Source organism: Anas acuta, chromosome 7 (assembly GCF_963932015.1).
Source record: "Anas acuta chromosome 7, bAnaAcu1.1, whole genome shotgun sequence".
Taxonomy (NCBI): Eukaryota; Metazoa; Chordata; class Aves; order Anseriformes; family Anatidae; genus Anas; species Anas acuta.
In genome coordinates, this window is record NC_088985.1 from 22,128,373 (window position 1) to 22,147,420 (window position 19,048).

Genomic DNA, 19,048 nt, shown 5'->3' on the forward strand with positions numbered 1-19,048 from the left:
AATATTTTGCAAACACTGCTGCCTATATAAAATCTTGGTATTTGTTTTTTTTGTTTGTTTTTCTTGTCTAGATAACTTGGTTTAGCAAAGGTCTCTGAGCCTAGTAAGTTGCAGTAACAAGAAACCTGGATAACTCAGAATTTGTTTTTGTTGGCTTTTGAAAAAGATCTTTCTTTTCCTGTTGTTATATTTACAAATGTTTTAGGAAAACCCCTGTCTGCTCAATGTCAATACCCAATATTACTTCATTTCTAAGAAACACATCTTCCAGAAATTATTCTTAGAAGTTGATCCTTTTCCTTTTCTCATCAATTCTCCGGTGACAACATTTTCTGAAAATTTTTAATCTTAAAAGTTATTTTTACAGTTGCTCCAGAAGAGAGAAAATTTCCAAACTATACACAGTATGTAATTTGTAACAATTACTCTTCATACATTAGCCCCAATAGATCCCAATACACGTGGAACCTTGCTGGGCAGTGATGGCACAATTCAGTCTCTAATGCCTCTTGCCATCTGAAAAACTCTTCCCCTGATCTTACTTGCTACTTTGAAATGTTATCCCTTTCTGGTCAGTAATCCTGTGCTAGATTCTTTTGCTTCTTAAATGAACATTATTCTCACCCTTTATTGACTGACTGCATCTATTATCACATGTAAGCAGTGTTAATCCTCTAGTAATTAACACCCTTATTAAAGTAATTTTAACCCAAAGAAGTTTAAATCGCATTATTGGTTTTATTTAATTAAGCTATGGAGACTGTTTTACACTGTCATTTGAGTTTTCAGCTTGCCTTTTCCAACCTACCAGTTAGGCAGCTTTCCTCCATTGCCTGCCTATTTCCATTCAGGAATTATTCTGCATTACTCTGTTTCACTAGGAACTTTTTAAAAGTGTCCTCTGTGTGAATGGATGCAAGACTTTGGCACTATACTGAACAGATAACCTTCCCCCGAACTATCATCTGGATATGTGTTTCAATGACATTAGCAAAATTAGGATCAAATCTGTACTTCCATAGGACTCAATATCCTGTCAGAGCTTAAAATGAGCAAGCAACTTTTACTGTCCTCATACATGTTGAGTAAGGTAAAGTAAGGCAATTTTTAAAACTGCATTTTTTTGTGCATCTACCGCATGTTCCTGTCTATGGGAAAGCCTCTGAAGGCCTATGTGCTCTTACAGATCTCAGGTAAGCTGCTCAATTGACATGTTTGACACAGGGTCAAAAGATGAAAACTGTCTTCTGGTTTAACTGCATCATGTTACACTGTGCACTCTGTAAGAGCTTGGGCTAATTGTGTGTCCTCCTGGAACGATTTCCTGGAGGCTTGCCACTGAAACCAGGAAAGCTGATGTTCTCTGGGGAATAAGACTACCTGATGGCTTCACGGGCTTTATACACCATTAACTGTGTACTGAAAGTCCTTTCTTTCCTTTGGGTAAAAACACCTCTTCAAACTTCTACTGTTAAAAAAAAACACATAACAAAACAAAACAAAACACTGTTCTTAATGGGTCTCAGTATAAAACCATAGAAAATGATAAACACAGAAAGAAAAAAGAATAACAACAAAGTGCATTTGTAGGCAGGAACTTATTCTCATTTTTTTCCTCTTGTCCTTCAACCAATATCTTTAAATTCTCCCTTCCCCCCCTCATCCCCTCAATCATCTACTGCTTTCATCTACTTATCTTCTGACATTTCATGTTCTCCCCCATTTCTTCACATTTCTGGTCTTATTCATTCTCCCCCCACCCAGCACTTGCTGTCATTGTGCATTGTGGGTTTTTTTAAGTTGTGCTGTTCCTTCACTAATAACAATCTAGGGGACGCCCTCTCCAAGAGGGCTTTTTTTTTTTTTTTTTTTTAAAGGTTCCAAAACACTTTTTCAATATTATTTAAAACAGTGCACCTTGTAAGATGACAAATTGTTTCAAACCAGACACACCTACAAGAAACATGCATTAAAATGGTAGAAGCCACTACGATATCAAACTGTGCCTAAGAACCCAGTGCTTCAAATTGCTTATACTGTAATTAGTTCACAACATCTAGAAATCAGTTACCTAATTAACCGTATGAAATTCATTCATTTATTTTGTCATCCTATTAAGTATCTCTTGACTAACAAAAAGAAAATATGAGGGTGGTCAGTTTTCTTCTCCCAGCTTTCACTGACTGTCTGGAGGTAGTCAAACAGCCAGGAAAATACTGTTTTATTTATATTTTGGAAGTGCCAAAACACCCAGCTGAGCATCAGTGTCACACTATGGTATATATTGTACAAACACATTTGAAGATATAACCTTTTGTTCTATGACACTGTGGTTCAAATGAATATACATTCATTTCCAAACCTATGGAAAGCTATGTTCCAAATGAATATGCTACATCTATGCAATCTTGCATCTATGCAAACTTTGGAAGCCTTTTACTTATGAAGGTATTTTGTGCTTAAAAACAAAAACCAAACCAAACCAGAACAATTCCTCAATTCTTTCCCCAATTCCTTGTTGTAAAAGATTTCCTTGATTTTTCAGAATTTTACATTGCCCGTATAGCGATGGCCAAGGAATTGATGTAGAATTGATTAACTTTCTTTTTCACAGAATAAATTGTAGCAAAAGAAAAAGAGGGGGTGGGGGGCGTATTCTGCCTGCTGCCTGTGCTTGACAGATAATTTATAGAAGGAATGGAATCTAAATATGTTGATAGATGCAACTGAAAAAATAGCGAAGGCAACTCTTCAGGGTTAAGGGGTTAGTAGTCTAGCCCAATATATAGTACTACATATCTGTGATACTACCTGCTTAGCTAAGGCTGGAGGATGTTAAGGAGTTTGGGAGCAGAAATTATTGAATCCACTGAAGCAGCTAGGAGCCCCACAGCTCCCTGATGGGTGACTAGGGCTCATAGATGTTAAAAGAATACAAATAACAAGTAATTTGAAGGAAAACAACAGTTTTCTTCTCTTGTGTTGTTCAATTAACAATGCTCCTTCATTAGTCATAGGAACCAAATACCACCCACAGGATTCAGAGGAAGTCCTGTGGAGGTGTGGGGCTCAAAAACTGAACTCCATCCATCAGCTCAGAAAGGCTCAGACACAAAGGCAGGGATCCTGCAGTAACTGGCTGTCAGCAGGAAGACAACAGCTTGATATAACGTATTCCTAAACTTCAGGAAAGTCAGGCACCCAAATCTTCCTGTAAGCAAAGCCTTCAGTTTGCATTTATGTCATTTCCTATGGGATTAAGATAAAGGCAAGAATCAGCTGGGGAGCAAAACTGCCAGCAGAAAACTCAGAAACTCCTCATTCTACTAAATAACTTCCACTGAATAGGATATATATCAGTGACTCAAAGAAAGTGAATGTAGGAGTTAATAAATATAATAGGCAAATGGATCAATTTCTTCTAATTCAACCATGATATTTGTTAATTGAGAAATTATTTGAAAGTCAACCCAGTTGCAACTTTATAGTACGAGGTACTTCTGCAGAAGAATGGAAATGTTTCCAGATAAGAAACACCTTATTTTGTGCTTTCTTTCATAACGTCCTGGAGATACTGCAAATTAAAACTTGACTGCTTCATAAATAGTTTTCCGGACACATAGCATGCCATTTATTGAAGAAATCTAGTATTCCATTTGAGAAAACTGAGACCATTATGCCATTATGGAGAGGGCATAACTGGTATATGCACTTCAACTACTAAGGATATGGTTTTAATGCCATTTACATTATTATATCTTGCAGAGAATTCCGGTGTAACTAAGAGATGAACTTTCTTGGAGAGAGAGGCTTTCCGCAGATACGGAGTTTTCATCATAACAACCTTGTAGTTTTTGAGTGAATTAATTGACTCCTCCTAAACCTTGTCTTCTGATCGTTCTGATGACTAGAAAAGCTGAAAGCCGATTAATTGTGAAAGTTGGTAGTCTTCAGAAAGTGACTGAGATATGCCCACCTAAAGAGTCTTGACAGGAGCTTTTACCCTTTTTAAATGTTATTTATGTAATATCCACTTTGATCAGCCTCTCCAGTGAAGTTTTTATTGATTTCTATGATGGTTGCATTTAGAAGCTCCAGTGCACTGCTGTAAGAAGTCAAATGTTTCATCTGCATATGATAAATGAGATCAACAAAAAACACTTCCTGTCTCAATTCTAAAAACTATAAATTCACTCAACAACAACCCCCACTTGTTCAAGAAAAGCTCATGATCTTATGCAAAGGTGTTATCTGCAGGTCTCTACACCAAGCTTCATTAATTCTGTCTTTTTCTAAATACACAGTGCCAATTGCTTAGCAGCTCAACTAATTCTTGCATATTTCTGGTTCAACAAGTGGAGAACTACGAGAATTGTATCCCTTAAATGAACTAGCATAAAGAAACAACAAGAAATGTTTTTATTTTTGATAACTTCCACAGTTACATGTACCTACAGTATTCTTTACTGTCAGTTAGGAGATGCCATTCATTTTAAACATTATAGCCATCGCCATGAAGTCTTCTGTACATAATCTTTTGTATTTTCCTCTGGAGAAACTGTTACGGTTTTTGCTAGTGGCAGAATAATGTATCATGTAGGCAAATGGCTATATGTATTTAGTTTTAGTTAGGTAAGCTATTGATAGGGCTACTGAAGTAACAGTATTTGTATACTGAGGTTTTTTTAATCTGTTTTTCAGTTATGTCCCCTCATTGTCAATAATCCAGGATCTAGAATGAAAACTTGGTGCGATATCACCATGTTACTTGCACTTCTCTGATGAAAAAGGGGCATTCAGAAGCTGACCTGGATACAGACTGTTTTACACTGAATTTGATAAATGATTCAATGTCCCAAAAAACACAGATCTAATAACTGGCACATGTCTCTTAGTTCCTGGCAGTACTGGGTAAGAACACCTACTGCCAGGAAATGACTGACATGCCATCCTGCTTTGATTCTGAAAATCCTTATCAAGATAGTGTATTCAAAGCCATGCTTAGTTTTGACCATCCCCACTGCTAATTACCATGCATTTGTTTCCAAAGCTTCCTAATTCTTACCAGCTGGCAAATATAAATCCCATCTAAGTAATGAGCTGGTTTCTGTGTACAGAGCACTGATTGAGATCTTCCTCATGAATTTCTACACACACATCTTGTGATCTGAGCCTACCACGATTACCTACTGGCTTTACAGAATCTAGGTGAAAAGGACAGGTCAAAACCAGGAGTTTCCACTGGGGAATATAAGTGCATACAAGCAGATTGTCATGTTTGTGAGAAGAATTCCCATTTATTTGTAAGACTACAGTACTCAGAGAAGACATTGTGTACTCCCTGCAAGCTGGATAGCACACATTTACCATACAGTCATACTTGTAACTGTGTTATTTTGAACACAGGTGTATATATATATATATATGCATATATATATATGCATGTTACCCCAATATAACACAAACTGGTGAGAAATTGAGCCTTTCAATGTCTCTGTTCTGCTCATTGCGTGGCTCAAGACCTCCTCCTGCTTTAGTGTGGAGTCAATTTATGGAAAGGGGGACGGTCAGCAAGGGAGTTGCTTCCTTCCCCAGCAAAGTGAAGACTTGTGACCTGAAATCCAGAGAGGTGCAACTCCTGTTTTGTTGCTGTCTGAAATCTGAGCTCTTTTCTTTAGCTGAACAAGCAGCATTGCACTGAAAACTCAGAGAAGCGCAAATCCCATTACATCGCACCCCGAGGCTGAGCTTCATGTTACAGATGTAACATGCTCCTCTGCTTGTTCGGAGAAGCTGGAGAATGGGTGGGGGGAGAAAGGGATCAGTAAGCATTGTGAAAGAGCCTCTGTGAAGATGAAAGTCTCAACAATCATTTCCCTCAGGAAGGGAAAGATGAAATATTCTATAATACCTGCTAATTAAAAATTCAAACTGCTGTCTTATAAAAAGAGAAGCTTACTTTTATCTTTAAACTCCTAAGTTTTTAAGACTTACTTCTAAACATACTGTTAGGGATTTCTTCCTCTTGGAAAACCCTGATGGTCCTTCTGGTCAAGACTCTTTCATGAAGCAGGGACTAGGAGTACCTGACTCCTTTCAACGCCTAGGCACTGCATGGACTGGCAGATTGTGCAGGATGCCTTTAGAGCCCGTGGCATTCAAGAATCATGTTAGAGCATTTTGGCAACAGCCTACAACTTATTCTCTGATGTCTACTTGAGAGCATTTTCCTTACAGATGGCAGGGAGCTTTGGCACGCTGTACGCTGGGGGAATCAGAGAGAAGCCAGAGCTGAAATGCAGAGCTGTACTACTACAAGAAATTAAATCAAATTAAACACTGCAAACAAAACAGTGGAGAAGACCAAGCTGTCAGTCTGCTTTTAGTGGCAGACACCTCAGTGGCTGGGATTGAACTCCAGCGATCTGTTTCACAGTTTCTACCTATGAGTTGCTACTGAGTTATCAGGACAGTAACATCTCTCAGTGATGAATGAGAAACAAAGGTGTGCAGCAGAAGAAGGACAATATTAAGATACAAAATTTTCTCTTTGAAATAAATTTACATCTGCTGCATGCAACACCACATTTCAGAAGGTTAGCGGTATTTCTCATCAACAGTACACCAGAAAATGTATTACAAATTAAGTGGAAAAGCAACCCAAGAAACTAGCAATCCAGTTTCCATTATGCTTTGGAATCAGAGGGAAATATACTATATTTTTAAATATCCAATATAATTTTTTAAAATTAATACATATTGTATATTAACAATAACTTGGGCTATTGGAAACGCTTATACACATGCTTATTTATACACAACACAAACAGAAGACTAAGAAAAATGTATGTGCTAATGCTTCCATGGTACATTATTCTGTATATTGATTGCATTGATTGTATTACAGCTTTATATATAATTACTGTCTAATTCTATCAAAATGTTAACAGAAATTGCTACAAAAGATTGAGTATTTTCTCTCATTACCTCTCCTGAATTTATGGACCCTATCATTCACAGTCTTTAAACAGTTTCACAGACTGTAAACTCTGTATTACCACATGGGTGGAGATATTGCTGTGGTGGTCACTTAACTTGGGGATTACCAATAGCACATCGTTCTGCTTCACTTCAGAATGCTGTCCCTGTCACAGGACCAGCACTAAGGGCAACTGGAGGATATTAAAATCATATGCTTAAGTGCCAAAAGAACACAGATGAGTCAGTTCTCTTCACCCCTGCCAAAATAAGAAAATTCCACAATCATCAAACTAGATGAGTACTTGTCTGAGATTAGACAGAAGAGGAAGAAGGCCTGTTTGATTCTGGAGTAGTGCTCATGGCAGAGAGAAACACTACAGATCACCTGTGAAGTCTAAGGTAAAAAAAAAAAAGTCAAACTAAATTGGCAGCCTAAATTGCAAGTCTGCAGGCAATAATTTTATTTCAAGAATAAGCATTTATTACCTCCCAATTGGTTAAGAAGCATGAAATTTGCCCTGGGAAATCAACTATCGACACAATACAGCAGGACCTCTAAGGCTACCATTAGGTTATCATTATTGTCTACTACACACTACACTGGTTCTGCAAAGAATAAAAGCACACATTGTAACATTCAGGTCTTTTCCTCACAGCCTTTAACTGTCCAGGACATTCAGGAAACTGCCTCACATTACAGAACATGCTTAGAAATTCCTAGTGTTTGGACACTAAAGAACAGATCATAACCGGGACAAAAGTAATTCATGTAGGAGGCTGAACTTCCTTGGAGACTAAATCAAGTAGGACAAACTAAGACCTGTTCACTTTTGAAGTTTAATTCCAATTGACCTAAGATTTGAAATGGTAATGAATTCCCCAAAGTTCATTTCACCTCATGTTGGGCCAATACATTATTTACCCAGGCTCCCTATATAGTCAGTAGCGAGAGCTTATCTTCAGAGAGCAAGGCACGTCAGCTGAGAGATGGGTCATCTTCAAGAGATGCCAAAGACCAGTTTCTTTATAGAGTCACATGCCGCTTTGATAATTGCCTTGGTGAGCTGGCTTGTACCTCAGTGGTGTTAAGTGGGGTGAAAGGGTGCACCCAAGTATGAACTCAGGTCATATGGTAAGACATGTGGCAGGAGACATGATACAATTACAGCAGCCGTACAGCACCATGAATTTATCCCAATTTTCTTAACAGCTGCTGGCTGCTTTAGTACCTGCTAAACTAGCTAGAGCTGCAAGTTTCTAGATGGTCATGGCCACGTGATTCTTAACTAGTACAGGGAATTGTACATTGGTATTCTCCCTGTACTGAACTTCAGGTAACTAGGAAATTGCTGTATGTTATTCTATGGTTCTACAGCCACTGCCTGTATTCCCAAGTCTGAACTACAAACCCATCTTACCAGCAGAGGGATGACACTACATAGCTACATATATCCTTTGGCTGCCATGCAAAAATTTGCAGTGATGCAAAAGCCAACCATGTTCTTGGCTATGCTCATTACATACCAGTCAGCATGAAGCAAATATAATGCACTCTGCCGTTTGAAGTAATTCACTTGAACTGAGCAGAGAGTCTGAATATAAACTTATCCTGGATTCATTTTTTCTAGATTACTTCATGTGATATAGAAGCTTTCAAGTTCTTCAGAAATTGTGTCCACCCAACATTTTTTGTTTTGCCTGCCAAAAACATATAGCAGAGCACAGTCAAAACATAAAAATTAGTAAGAAGTCTATGCACATAAAAGTCTTCCTCTTGGCAGCAGAAAACAGAATTGCAAATAAATGCACCATGTGTGATTAGCCAACTCCAACAGGTACATCATATATGTAAGATGCTGAGATACTATAATTATGGGAATAGAGTAAAAATCTTTATTTACTAGTGTTTCTACAGATTACTAAGCTTCTTTAAGGAGTATGTTAAGTATTACAAGAGCATAAAAGGGGATAATATAAAGAGAAAGAGGTGGCTCATTAAAGGGGACACTAAGTGATTGCCCCTTCATCCTTCCCAGATTCTTACAGCTTTCTGCTACTGTTCTCACTTAGAACTGTTCTCTTCTTAGAAGCAATTCTCTCTCACATAAACTGTTTTTGTTGGCTCTTCTGCATTTGTGGGAGGAAAAAGGAAGGAACTGGGATGGCAGAGAAAAACATACTGTTCATACACTGCCTCTAGGAACCATTGGGATGAAAATACCTAGGTCAATTCTTTTCAAAGCTGCTTCTCTCCCTGTGGTACATCCAAGTGTAGCTCTTCCCTCTTTTTCTTCCAAGCTAGTGGTTCCTCGTAAGCCACTTTAGTTCTTTCAGAAAATGTGCTACAATATTCTACCACCCAATCCTCATTAATCTTACACATTGTCCTGGTACAACACAGAGAGCGTAAGCTGTTGTTGAGATAACTGGCTTCCATTAGCAAGCATGTGATTGGCAGGACGATAAAGTCTTTTCCCTTGCAGGTCAGCTGCTTTTTAAGAAGAGGGCAATCCTGCTGATCCATCTTTTAGCTACAGTCTCTCACTGAGTCCCAAATCTCCTGCCTTTTAGCTTTGATACGGTTCAAGCTTTCCCCCTTGTATCAGCCCCTACCTGTCATCAGCTCCTCTGTACCAAACAGCCAGTATCAGGAGTTTGACCTCAGGGCACAGTCCGGGTGGGCAGGTAAAACCTGACCACTGGACCTACTTCCTTATCTTTCATATCCTGCAATTCATGAAGAAGTATCAAATTCAAACTAAAAAACAGAAGCATGACCTTTTATAAGAACTTTCTGAAAAAGGCTCTGTTGCCTTTCTAAGTATTCTTGAAAAGAACTGTCATCCACCCTATTAAGATAGAAATGGATCACAAATAAGGAAGAGAGGAAAAACCCTGCAAATCCATACTAAATGGTAAGCATTATTTTTAATGTGTTCTTGCAATATGTATGCACTTCTGGCAGGGCATGAAAATATATAGTAAAAACAACAAAAAAGCAAATATAGTAGATCACGCACAAGCTCACATTACAACCTGGTACAGAGAGTTGCCCAGACTTTAGCTATTTATAAGTTATCTGAAATCAATTAGATTCCCATGGCATACAGAGCATTCTCTATAAAGTGTTACTTGCATCAAGAAAATTCTAAATATAAGTTGCTAACATAAACTGACTGCTATCATAAGCAACATAATCCTTATTTACGTGACATGCTCAGCAGCTGGTACTTTAAACACACAAAAATATTATTTATTTCCTGTAGCAAGTATGTACACACCCTGCCCTCCTGCATAGTTGGAAATGACGTTTTCCTTGAAACAAACATAGGCTCCACAAGGATTTATAGCACTCAGGTGGATGAAAGAAATGATGCCAAAAATCTCTCAACATCCTTTCCCTTCAACTAAATTGTTATCGTACAAATTGGAAGATGTTTAGTCAATTCTAACACTGGCAGTAAAGGGAGAATAAAACAGAATCCCAACAAAGGTGGCTGCTAGTCAAGGCAAGACTTGTAGTATTTTAAATCCGGCAAAGCACATCTTTACATATTGAATTTTGGAACTCTATAGTTAGCACATTAATGAATCTTATGGCCACAATCCTGTATCCTCCTCATGTAGACCAGGCTTATCCTATTGTAGATATCGTTCGTTATATTATATTGCTGTGGGAATATAACATACAACTCTAACTTTGAACTTTCTCATTTAAAATACAGTTTAATTAAATCCTTTCTACTAGGAGAAACTGGAATGCTGTTGCTACAGGAATTTTCCATTCTGAAATGCCTTTTAATTATCTTACTCTGAAAAAAACATACTAAACCATCAAAAGCAAAAATATTCTTGCTATATAAATAATTTGATACTTTATTCTTTCTGCATTTCTCTTCTTTTCTGATGACTTTGGCAGACTCCTATTGGTGTTATGTGATTGCTTTCGTTGGATATAGTGTCAGATTTTAGAGAGCAGGGCACAGAAATAACTACATGAAATTAAGATAAGTAGATTTCAGTCCAGAAAAACCTTCCTTTTGGCAAGAACTGTGGAGAAGTGCTTCCAATATTAGGGCATTTAAAATTATATTTTATATAGAGTAAAGATCTGAAGGACGGAATAAATCTGTTTTCTAACTGTTTAAAATAAATTTATGTAACAAGTTAAGGAAAATAAATGCTAGATAACACGGTGCCCAATTCTACTCTCCAGGGAGCAACTTTCTAGAAAGGAGCAATTGCTCAAAATGAAATCAGGGTAACAGCACAACACAGTAACATGTATACTCTTGGGGAAAAAAAAAAAAAAAAAAAAGCATCACAGGATCTTTACAAAGTTGTTTGGACCAAATTTCAATGTTATATACATGCAATAGCACCACCAGTAGCACAGTGCCCCCTAACATCACACTGGAGAAAACTTTTATACTAAGCTACAGGGAATAGTGCCACTAATAACACTTCAAATAACTGCTTTTCAAAACTAATTACATGGGAATTCTAAAGCATGAAAGGTTCTTGAATTTAATAACTCCAGCACTGGTCAAAAGGGGAAATTAGTAGGATAAAAAACAACAACTAGTGTCTTACTTGTCTGAGGTCGATGAAAGCTAACTGCAGGGTGTCTCCCTGGAATCCTGGCACAGGCTCAGAACTAGCAAACACTGCAAGGAAAGGTTAAAAATATTATGGATGCAGATTTTATATTGTTTGAAATCTAACAGAAAATCAATACATGCATTATAAATGCTAGCTAGCATGAAAATGAAACTAGCTTGAAACAATCACATTACAACTAATTAACCCACCCTGTTTTAAAACAAACAAGCCAACAAACAAAACCTTCCAGGAAAAATACCTTTAGGAGTACATTTACGAATTCAGCTTAAAATTCTAAACCAGTAATAATGTTACAAGCGTGAAACCCAACACATTTACATTTTCAGCCTGAGGTAAACGATTACTGAAGTATTTTGAAATAATACCAATTCCATGGCTGTCAACATATTTTTAAACACCTGCTTTTGTTATAGCATCCGCTCTATAAAACCCCACCTCTAGCCAAATAGCAATAAAAGACAGACACTAAGGTGGGAGTTAGTTTAATGTGCAGATGACAGGTGGAAAGCTCAAAGTGCTACAGTCTGAACATAATTGAAATGCCTGTTCATGCCTTTTAGCTAGCTTATTGATCAAGAATTTCTGTTCTTTTGGAACCCCAAAATAGACTCAAAATAGGAAGGCAAAGCTATCTTCAAAATACAGAAAACAGTAAAATATTAACAAAACAAGTTAGCTACTCATTTAAGTTGGGAAATTATCAATAATTGTAAACAATTTTTTAAAAGATTTTTTTTTATTTCATGTACAATTTGATGACAACTAAAGAAAATAAAACCATCTACAAAGGCAGAGAAATGTCACAGATTTCTGTTACTATTAGGCAAAAACAATTACACTGAAAATTCATTAAAACTATAAATCTCCAATACAATATATCATAGTTGAACTATCAACCAGGAAATATTAGGAAGCAATGATGCAAACTTAAAAAATTGTACTACAGAGAAGGCCAGCACATCCAGGAAAGAGAAGACAACAAGTTTTCCAGCAGCCCCTTCCCTTTGTCCACATCACAGAGCACCATTAAATCAAGACTTGAGCAATTTCTCACTTTCTTCTTTGAAAAACACATGAACGCAAGCTCAGCAAAATGTCATAGACATTTCAGATAATTTCAGGTTGTACTCAAAAGCAGCACTTACTACTGCTGGGATGCAATATGCCCACGTGTCCAAATGAATCTATTTCCAGACACTGTCTCTTAAATGTAAAGGGGGGAGTAAATAAAATAGAATACATGATGACAACACTTTAAGAAGTAGATCAGGTGCAGTGGAGCACACAGTACATAATCAATAGAGTCTATTACACAATCAGAGGACTTACTCATGGACTCAGTTGAGCCCTCCAGACAGCAGCACTGCAGAAGCCTAATAACCAAACTCTAGGAAGTCATTAATTGCATAAAAAAGATGGAAAGGAAACTATAATTGATTTACTGTTTCACATAATATAAGAAATAATGGGCAATTCAATAAATCAGCAGAATTATGCAAACCAAAATAGATTACTTGTTTATATAACACAATACAATTAATTATAGGACTCATTCTTGTGCCAAGTTGTGAATGGCAGAAGTATAAATGAGGCAGAAAATATAAAGGTAAAAAAAAAAACAACAACCCCCCCACACAACAAACAAACAACATGAAATACAGGCTCTTCAACAGTGATAAAACAACAGTCTGAATTCAGCTGTTCATTAAATCCCTAAGCTACAGAAGATGGATCTGCAATGGCAAGGACCACTCAATATACAGCCCAGTGTTTTACACTCTTCTCTAAATACCTGACACTGACCACCACTGGAGACAGGACACTTGGCTAAAGGAAGGTTTAGCCTCACTAGGTAGTTCTCATGCTCTTGCCCCAGTCACACATTTATAACAGACATTTGCAGAAAAACCCATTGCCTCACTTCTTCACTCAAGTAAGATATCCTTTAAAAGAGTTTAAGTGAATTTTTCTTAGGCTCTTCAGTTTGTGCACTTAACAAAATAGATACTGCTCATCAGGTTAACATCGTCTGGAAATTATCCTAATGCATTTAATAATGCAGTATTAGTTTGCTTCCCTGCAAAGCACCTATTGCTGTGGCAGCTATAGTACAAGGAGCACACAAGGTACCAAACTGAATTATTGTATATGCTCCTTTCTCTTTAACTACAATTTCCTTTTATAAATAAATTTACAACACTGGGGACATTTACCATAGCATAAGAATTTATTCTCACATTTTGGTCATTTTTGACAGGTGCCTACAGTAGGATTTGTTTCATTATTACAATTTCATGAGTTCAAAGGGCAAAAAGATAATCCACTTATGGTAATGGTCAGACAGTTCAACCCCCTCAGCTCAGGGCTTTTAAGTTTTGCTAACAATTTTACAAAGCTAATTAAATGTTTTCTGCTGCACAGCATTTTAGGAAGATATTATAAGAACAGGATTAACATTCTTAATGTCTGTGTCCTAGGGGTCCCTTTCCAGATAGTAATGAAACATTGTCACATAAACGTCTTTTAAAATATTCACCCCCTACATTCATTCTAGGCTTAAAGAGGATTTGGAAGGATAGGGGGCTACTTGGTTGTTTATTTTAGTATGCATAAGGAAATTCAGGAATTTTATAATACCTGAGAGTGAAAATGCAAAGATTACCATAAAACTATCACATAAAAGGGCAAATAACTAACTGCTCAGTAGTTTGAATCAAAAACCTCAGTGTTTTCAGGAAAAAAAAAAAACAACTGAAAATAGGCATTAGATGACTGGTGTTCAAAAGGTTTTTATTAACATCTTTTCCTGCACTTCATTAATACTGTGTAGTTCTTTTTTGTGTATAAAATACAGGATCTTTGGCAGAATGTATTGGGTATACCCAATCTCATTACTATTAAGCACAAAAATGTGCTTCCTGTAACAGCCAGGTTGGTAATTTACAGGAGGTAGGATCCAATGAAAACAACATGTAACAACACCACAATGAGCTCTGAGGTAACACATACATAAGAATGATAAATATAAATATTGGAAAGATGACTTCATTTTCTTTCGAGTACTTCATTTTGGTCCTTTCATTACATTTTGTATACAGGATGTATGTGAACTGATATATATGTGTGTTGATGGTTATCTTAAGAAAAAGCTTGGCATCTGCTAAAACGGAATTAAAGACATCTGTAGGTTGCATTGAATTTCTATGCAATTCTAGATTTATTAACCAGTCTCTTCATTTTATTCTCTCAAAACCCAGACTTTAGATACATACAATCTGTGTGTGCCTGTGCTTGTCTGGGAATTCAGTACTCACTTATTTATTTTCTGACAGATAGCTGTAGTTCAATTGCAAAAATTACAATCGGCGTCCAAATTTTGGATTAAAAGCTAAATTAGGGCAGCCTTTCCTTTAGCTTCATAGCATCAATTCTCGATTCAAAGGCAGGACAGCAAAGCTGTAGATGTATTTTGGAATGAGGAGCAGAAAGCCAGGTGACCATCACAGTAGCCTTTAGCCACTTCGCAGCCCTGCTGGAGGCTCCAGCTGTTCAAACACACCTGGAGGGGAGCCTTGCTGAGGGAGCTGCCAGCTGGCAGGGCAGCAGCCCCCAGCGCTGCCCAGGACTTGCAGCTTACCCTGAGTCCTGTGCTGCCATATGAGGCCATGGGATGAAGGATGGTCTCAAGTGAGCCAAGTTAACCTGACTTCCCAGAAGGGAGACAAGGCAGGTAAAGCAAGGGGCCTCCTCAACAGAGAGTACATGGGTCAAGATTCTCTCTTGCTCTTGGACACTGCAGCTCTCAACACAGTGTGTGACAAAGGAGGGACTGGCAGGAATCCCCAGGTGGGACTGGTCAGGAAGGTATATTACAATTTGCTTTGTGCTAGTTCTCTGCTAGCTGATGCTGTTTGAGGATTTCTTTCACCCTCACCTATTGTCATGGCTCAAGACCTTTCCATCCTCGTACAGATTCACAGCTGGATGAAGAAGGTTGACTACTCAACTGTACCTCCTTCTGCCAATTAGTCCTGTCTCACAATTCCATTACTTTAAAACAGACATAAATTACAAAAGTTAACAATAACTTTTCCAGCAATCAGAATTTCTAATCAGTTCTACTTAACTAATAAAATGCTGATGTAAGATATCTAGATCTGGATGGTGTTCTAAATTAAAGCACTATGACCACTTAACCTTAAAGTGTAAACTTTAAGGATTAAAACAAACAGAAGAAGTCTAAATTAGTATTCATATGTCAGCTTCACCCCAAAAAGATTTTTTTTCTGTGAAAGTTGAAAAAAAGTATAAAATATTTGTACCAAGAAAGAGACACATACTTTTGTATGGTTGGATCTCTTCAGCAAAACAACTTGCTGATAGTGGAGCTATAAATCATTTTGACTGAACAAGAGAAAAATATACAATAACTAATACATTTTACATAAAAACCTCATAATGTAAAATGTATTAAGTGGCTTACAGCATGTAAATGTATTAAATGTATTAAGTGGCTTACAGAATTTTACCAGTACTTTTCTGTGAAGATCAGAAAGATACAACTACAATTGCAGTTCAAAAGTACTGAAGATCAGAAGCTTGTAGGTAGTGAAAGTGGAAAATATTACAATTAAAACAGGACATCCTGAAATCAAACTTAAAGCTTTTGGAATGTTTGGAAGGAACACATGAAACTGAAGAACAGAACAAGATGATCATCAGTATTCTTTTTTAAAAACATAAGACCACCTGATCTTATTCTCAAGGAAAAGTATCAGGTACTCCCAGATTTTCTGTTCTGCTTCTTAGAGTTAGGTACTTTGCACTGAAATACAGCACAGGATAACAAAATCTCAGCGTTCACAAGATATCCTCTTGTGAACCCCTTCCACCTCCATTTCTTGGAATTCCACTCATCATTCTACCTGGTTGCTATGACTCAAGAACTTCAGCACTTACTGACTTAACAGCTCATTAACAGACTGTTGGGCTGTTTGTTGGGCTGCTGATTGCTTTTTCTGACTAGTAATCACATTTTCCTGTTTTTATTTAGGTCTCCTCCATTTCATACTAGAAAGAATAAAAATGCAACGTTAAAAATTAGAATAAATAAGTAGAATATCGCCAACAATGTTTTGAAATGCATCTTCAAATAATCATAACTTTCTATGTTTCACATAACTTATTCGTTCAGAATGCACCCTGTCTATAATGAAAGTGTCATATCCATGTGTAAAATACAATAGAAAATTACCCAACATTTGTGAATTATTTGCACACCCTAAGCACTAATTGAAATGTCATTGTTGTATCCATTACACCCAAAGTGTCAAAGAATAAAGCTGGGGGAGGGTGATGAGCAAGAACATAAATCACAGGCGTCTCAGCCAGGCCTGGAATGTGCCTGTGACAGACCTTATGAATGAACTGCAACAGCAAAGCAGACTCTGAACATCATCTTGTGACAGTCCCTTACAGATTGTAAGGCATCATTTGCTGCAACATACTATTCTGCCAAGCTGCCATCTTTAAGCTACTCAAAAGGTTTCTGTGCAAAACCATTTTTTTCTAACAAGCTTTAAAAGCATAAAAAGAATTGAAGTTTATTCTATTTGCAGTTGTACATATTTCAGACACTAGAAAAAATAACATGGTGGCAACAAGCTTTCTCTGCTGTTATACTATTAGTTCAGAAGGCAGATAACTGTGTAGTGGATGCACCAATTTGACTTGTCTAGATAAATGATTATGGTATCAGTATTATCAATGTTATGAAATTTGTTTTGCAGCTGGGATTTTTTTTTTTAAACCAAGAAACCACACAAATGCGCATACATACCCCTATTCACCTACTTGAAAAGAACTCTATCAAATTTGCAATACAAAAATATATAAATTTGTACTAAAAATGACAAAATATCTGCATACCTCTATTTGGCCAACTTGTGCAATCATGAGACAAACTTTAACATCATAAATACTTTTTTTTTCAAAACAGACTCTGATAATCCTGTCAGGTCCTCTCATTGCACTGAAAGGCCTCAAGGCTGCACAAGGAAGGACTGTCAGAAAGATGCCTGCCTTGTTGTGGAGTTTAGATGGAATGCAACAAACAGGGCAAGAGGAGGAAAGATACACTTGAAGTGAAAAAGTCACAAATGCCCTTTAACTCTATTCCCACAAGAATCCTTTATGATGCTCACTAAATTACTTGAAAACAGATTTCCAGTTTCCCATGGTGGCTGCTAATTGAGTAGTCATCAGTTTTCTCATATGCCCACACTAAACACACCCGAGGATTTGCAAAACTGCCACTTTTTAAAGCAGTCATCAAAATCATTGAGGTCTCTGCTTCAATCATATGAGGAATGATATTTTAGAAATAAATAAATAAACAGGAAAAAAAAGAGTATAAGAAACTAAAGATATGAATTTTAAAAAGCCCTAGTCAGCCTTTTTGTTGCATCTCAGTCATCAACCATAAAAACCTATTCATAACCTATTCAGTCATCGACCATAAAACCTATTCATATCACAACGTTATGAAAGTAACTTCCTTAATACAGAGTATGAGCTCACCCTACGGTGGCGAGTTCCATGTAAAACATGATAAAATTAATCCTGCCTTCAGTGCTGGATTCAACCAGTTTTATGAAGTAATTCTGTATTTTGAATAGTGAGAATAAAACAATGTCTGACATCTATTAAATGAGTACTACTACTCTAGTGAGTACCCCTACTTACAGTGAGTAAGGCAATAGTTTTAGGAGAGACAAAACCTATGTAACAACACAAATAGAACTTGTATTGTAATAAATACTCCCCGGAGGGAAAACTAAATTTCACAGACTTTTGACCTTTTGGTGCACAACTATAAGACCATAATATTTATATAGTGATTTGGGGCAATTCTGTGCTAGGCTATGGTCTGTTTATGGGATGTACTCATTATGATGCCATTAACAGTAACAACAGATGGACGTTTCAATCAGATACTAAAGTTTTAAAAATATATATATATAAATTTTCCCAGAAATGTTAACATAATTAATCATAAATACTTTTACAGGAGGCTGTAATGCAATAACATTAAAAGTAAAAAAAAAGACAGTTTTAGTAGATAATGGAAAAAGATCACTATATAGCTTACGTTAAAGATTTTTTTTTGCAACGCTAAGACAGATATAGATAGGAATATGGAGATATCTACTTACATTCACACTGTATCACATCTAAATTAAACTGCTGAATTGCTCCCATGCTTATTTGTTTTAATTCACTGTCCAGTAGCATCTGCATTAGGGATGTTGAAAGATGCTGGCAGGCTGACATGCAAGCTGTCTGTGCCACTTTTCCCTAGTAGAAAGAGCAACAGGTTTTAAGATAGAAACAAATGTTATGTCAGTAAAGAACGTCTTATCTGATTTGAATTTATTATACAGCC

At 36.9% G+C, this 19,048-nt stretch overlaps 1 protein-coding gene across 13 annotated transcripts in view; it reads right to left on the reverse strand.

Annotated features, from left to right (window-relative positions):
• Positions 1–19,048, reverse strand: part of EXOC6 (exocyst complex component 6) — a 123,053-nt gene that overhangs the window by 14,108 nt on the left and 89,897 nt on the right. For 12 of the 13 annotated variants that reach the window (XM_068688081.1, XM_068688080.1, XM_068688079.1 and 9 more), the window contains 2 exons: positions 18,819–18,960; positions 11,575–11,648 (listed from right to left, as the gene is read on the reverse strand). In XM_068688081.1, coding sequence (XP_068544182.1) covers positions 11,575–11,648; positions 18,819–18,960 — 216 coding nt within the window. Of the gene's footprint in view, positions 1–11,574; positions 11,649–18,818; positions 18,961–19,048 lie in introns of those variants that run through there. The other variant, XR_011098206.1, reaches the window with a different exon arrangement.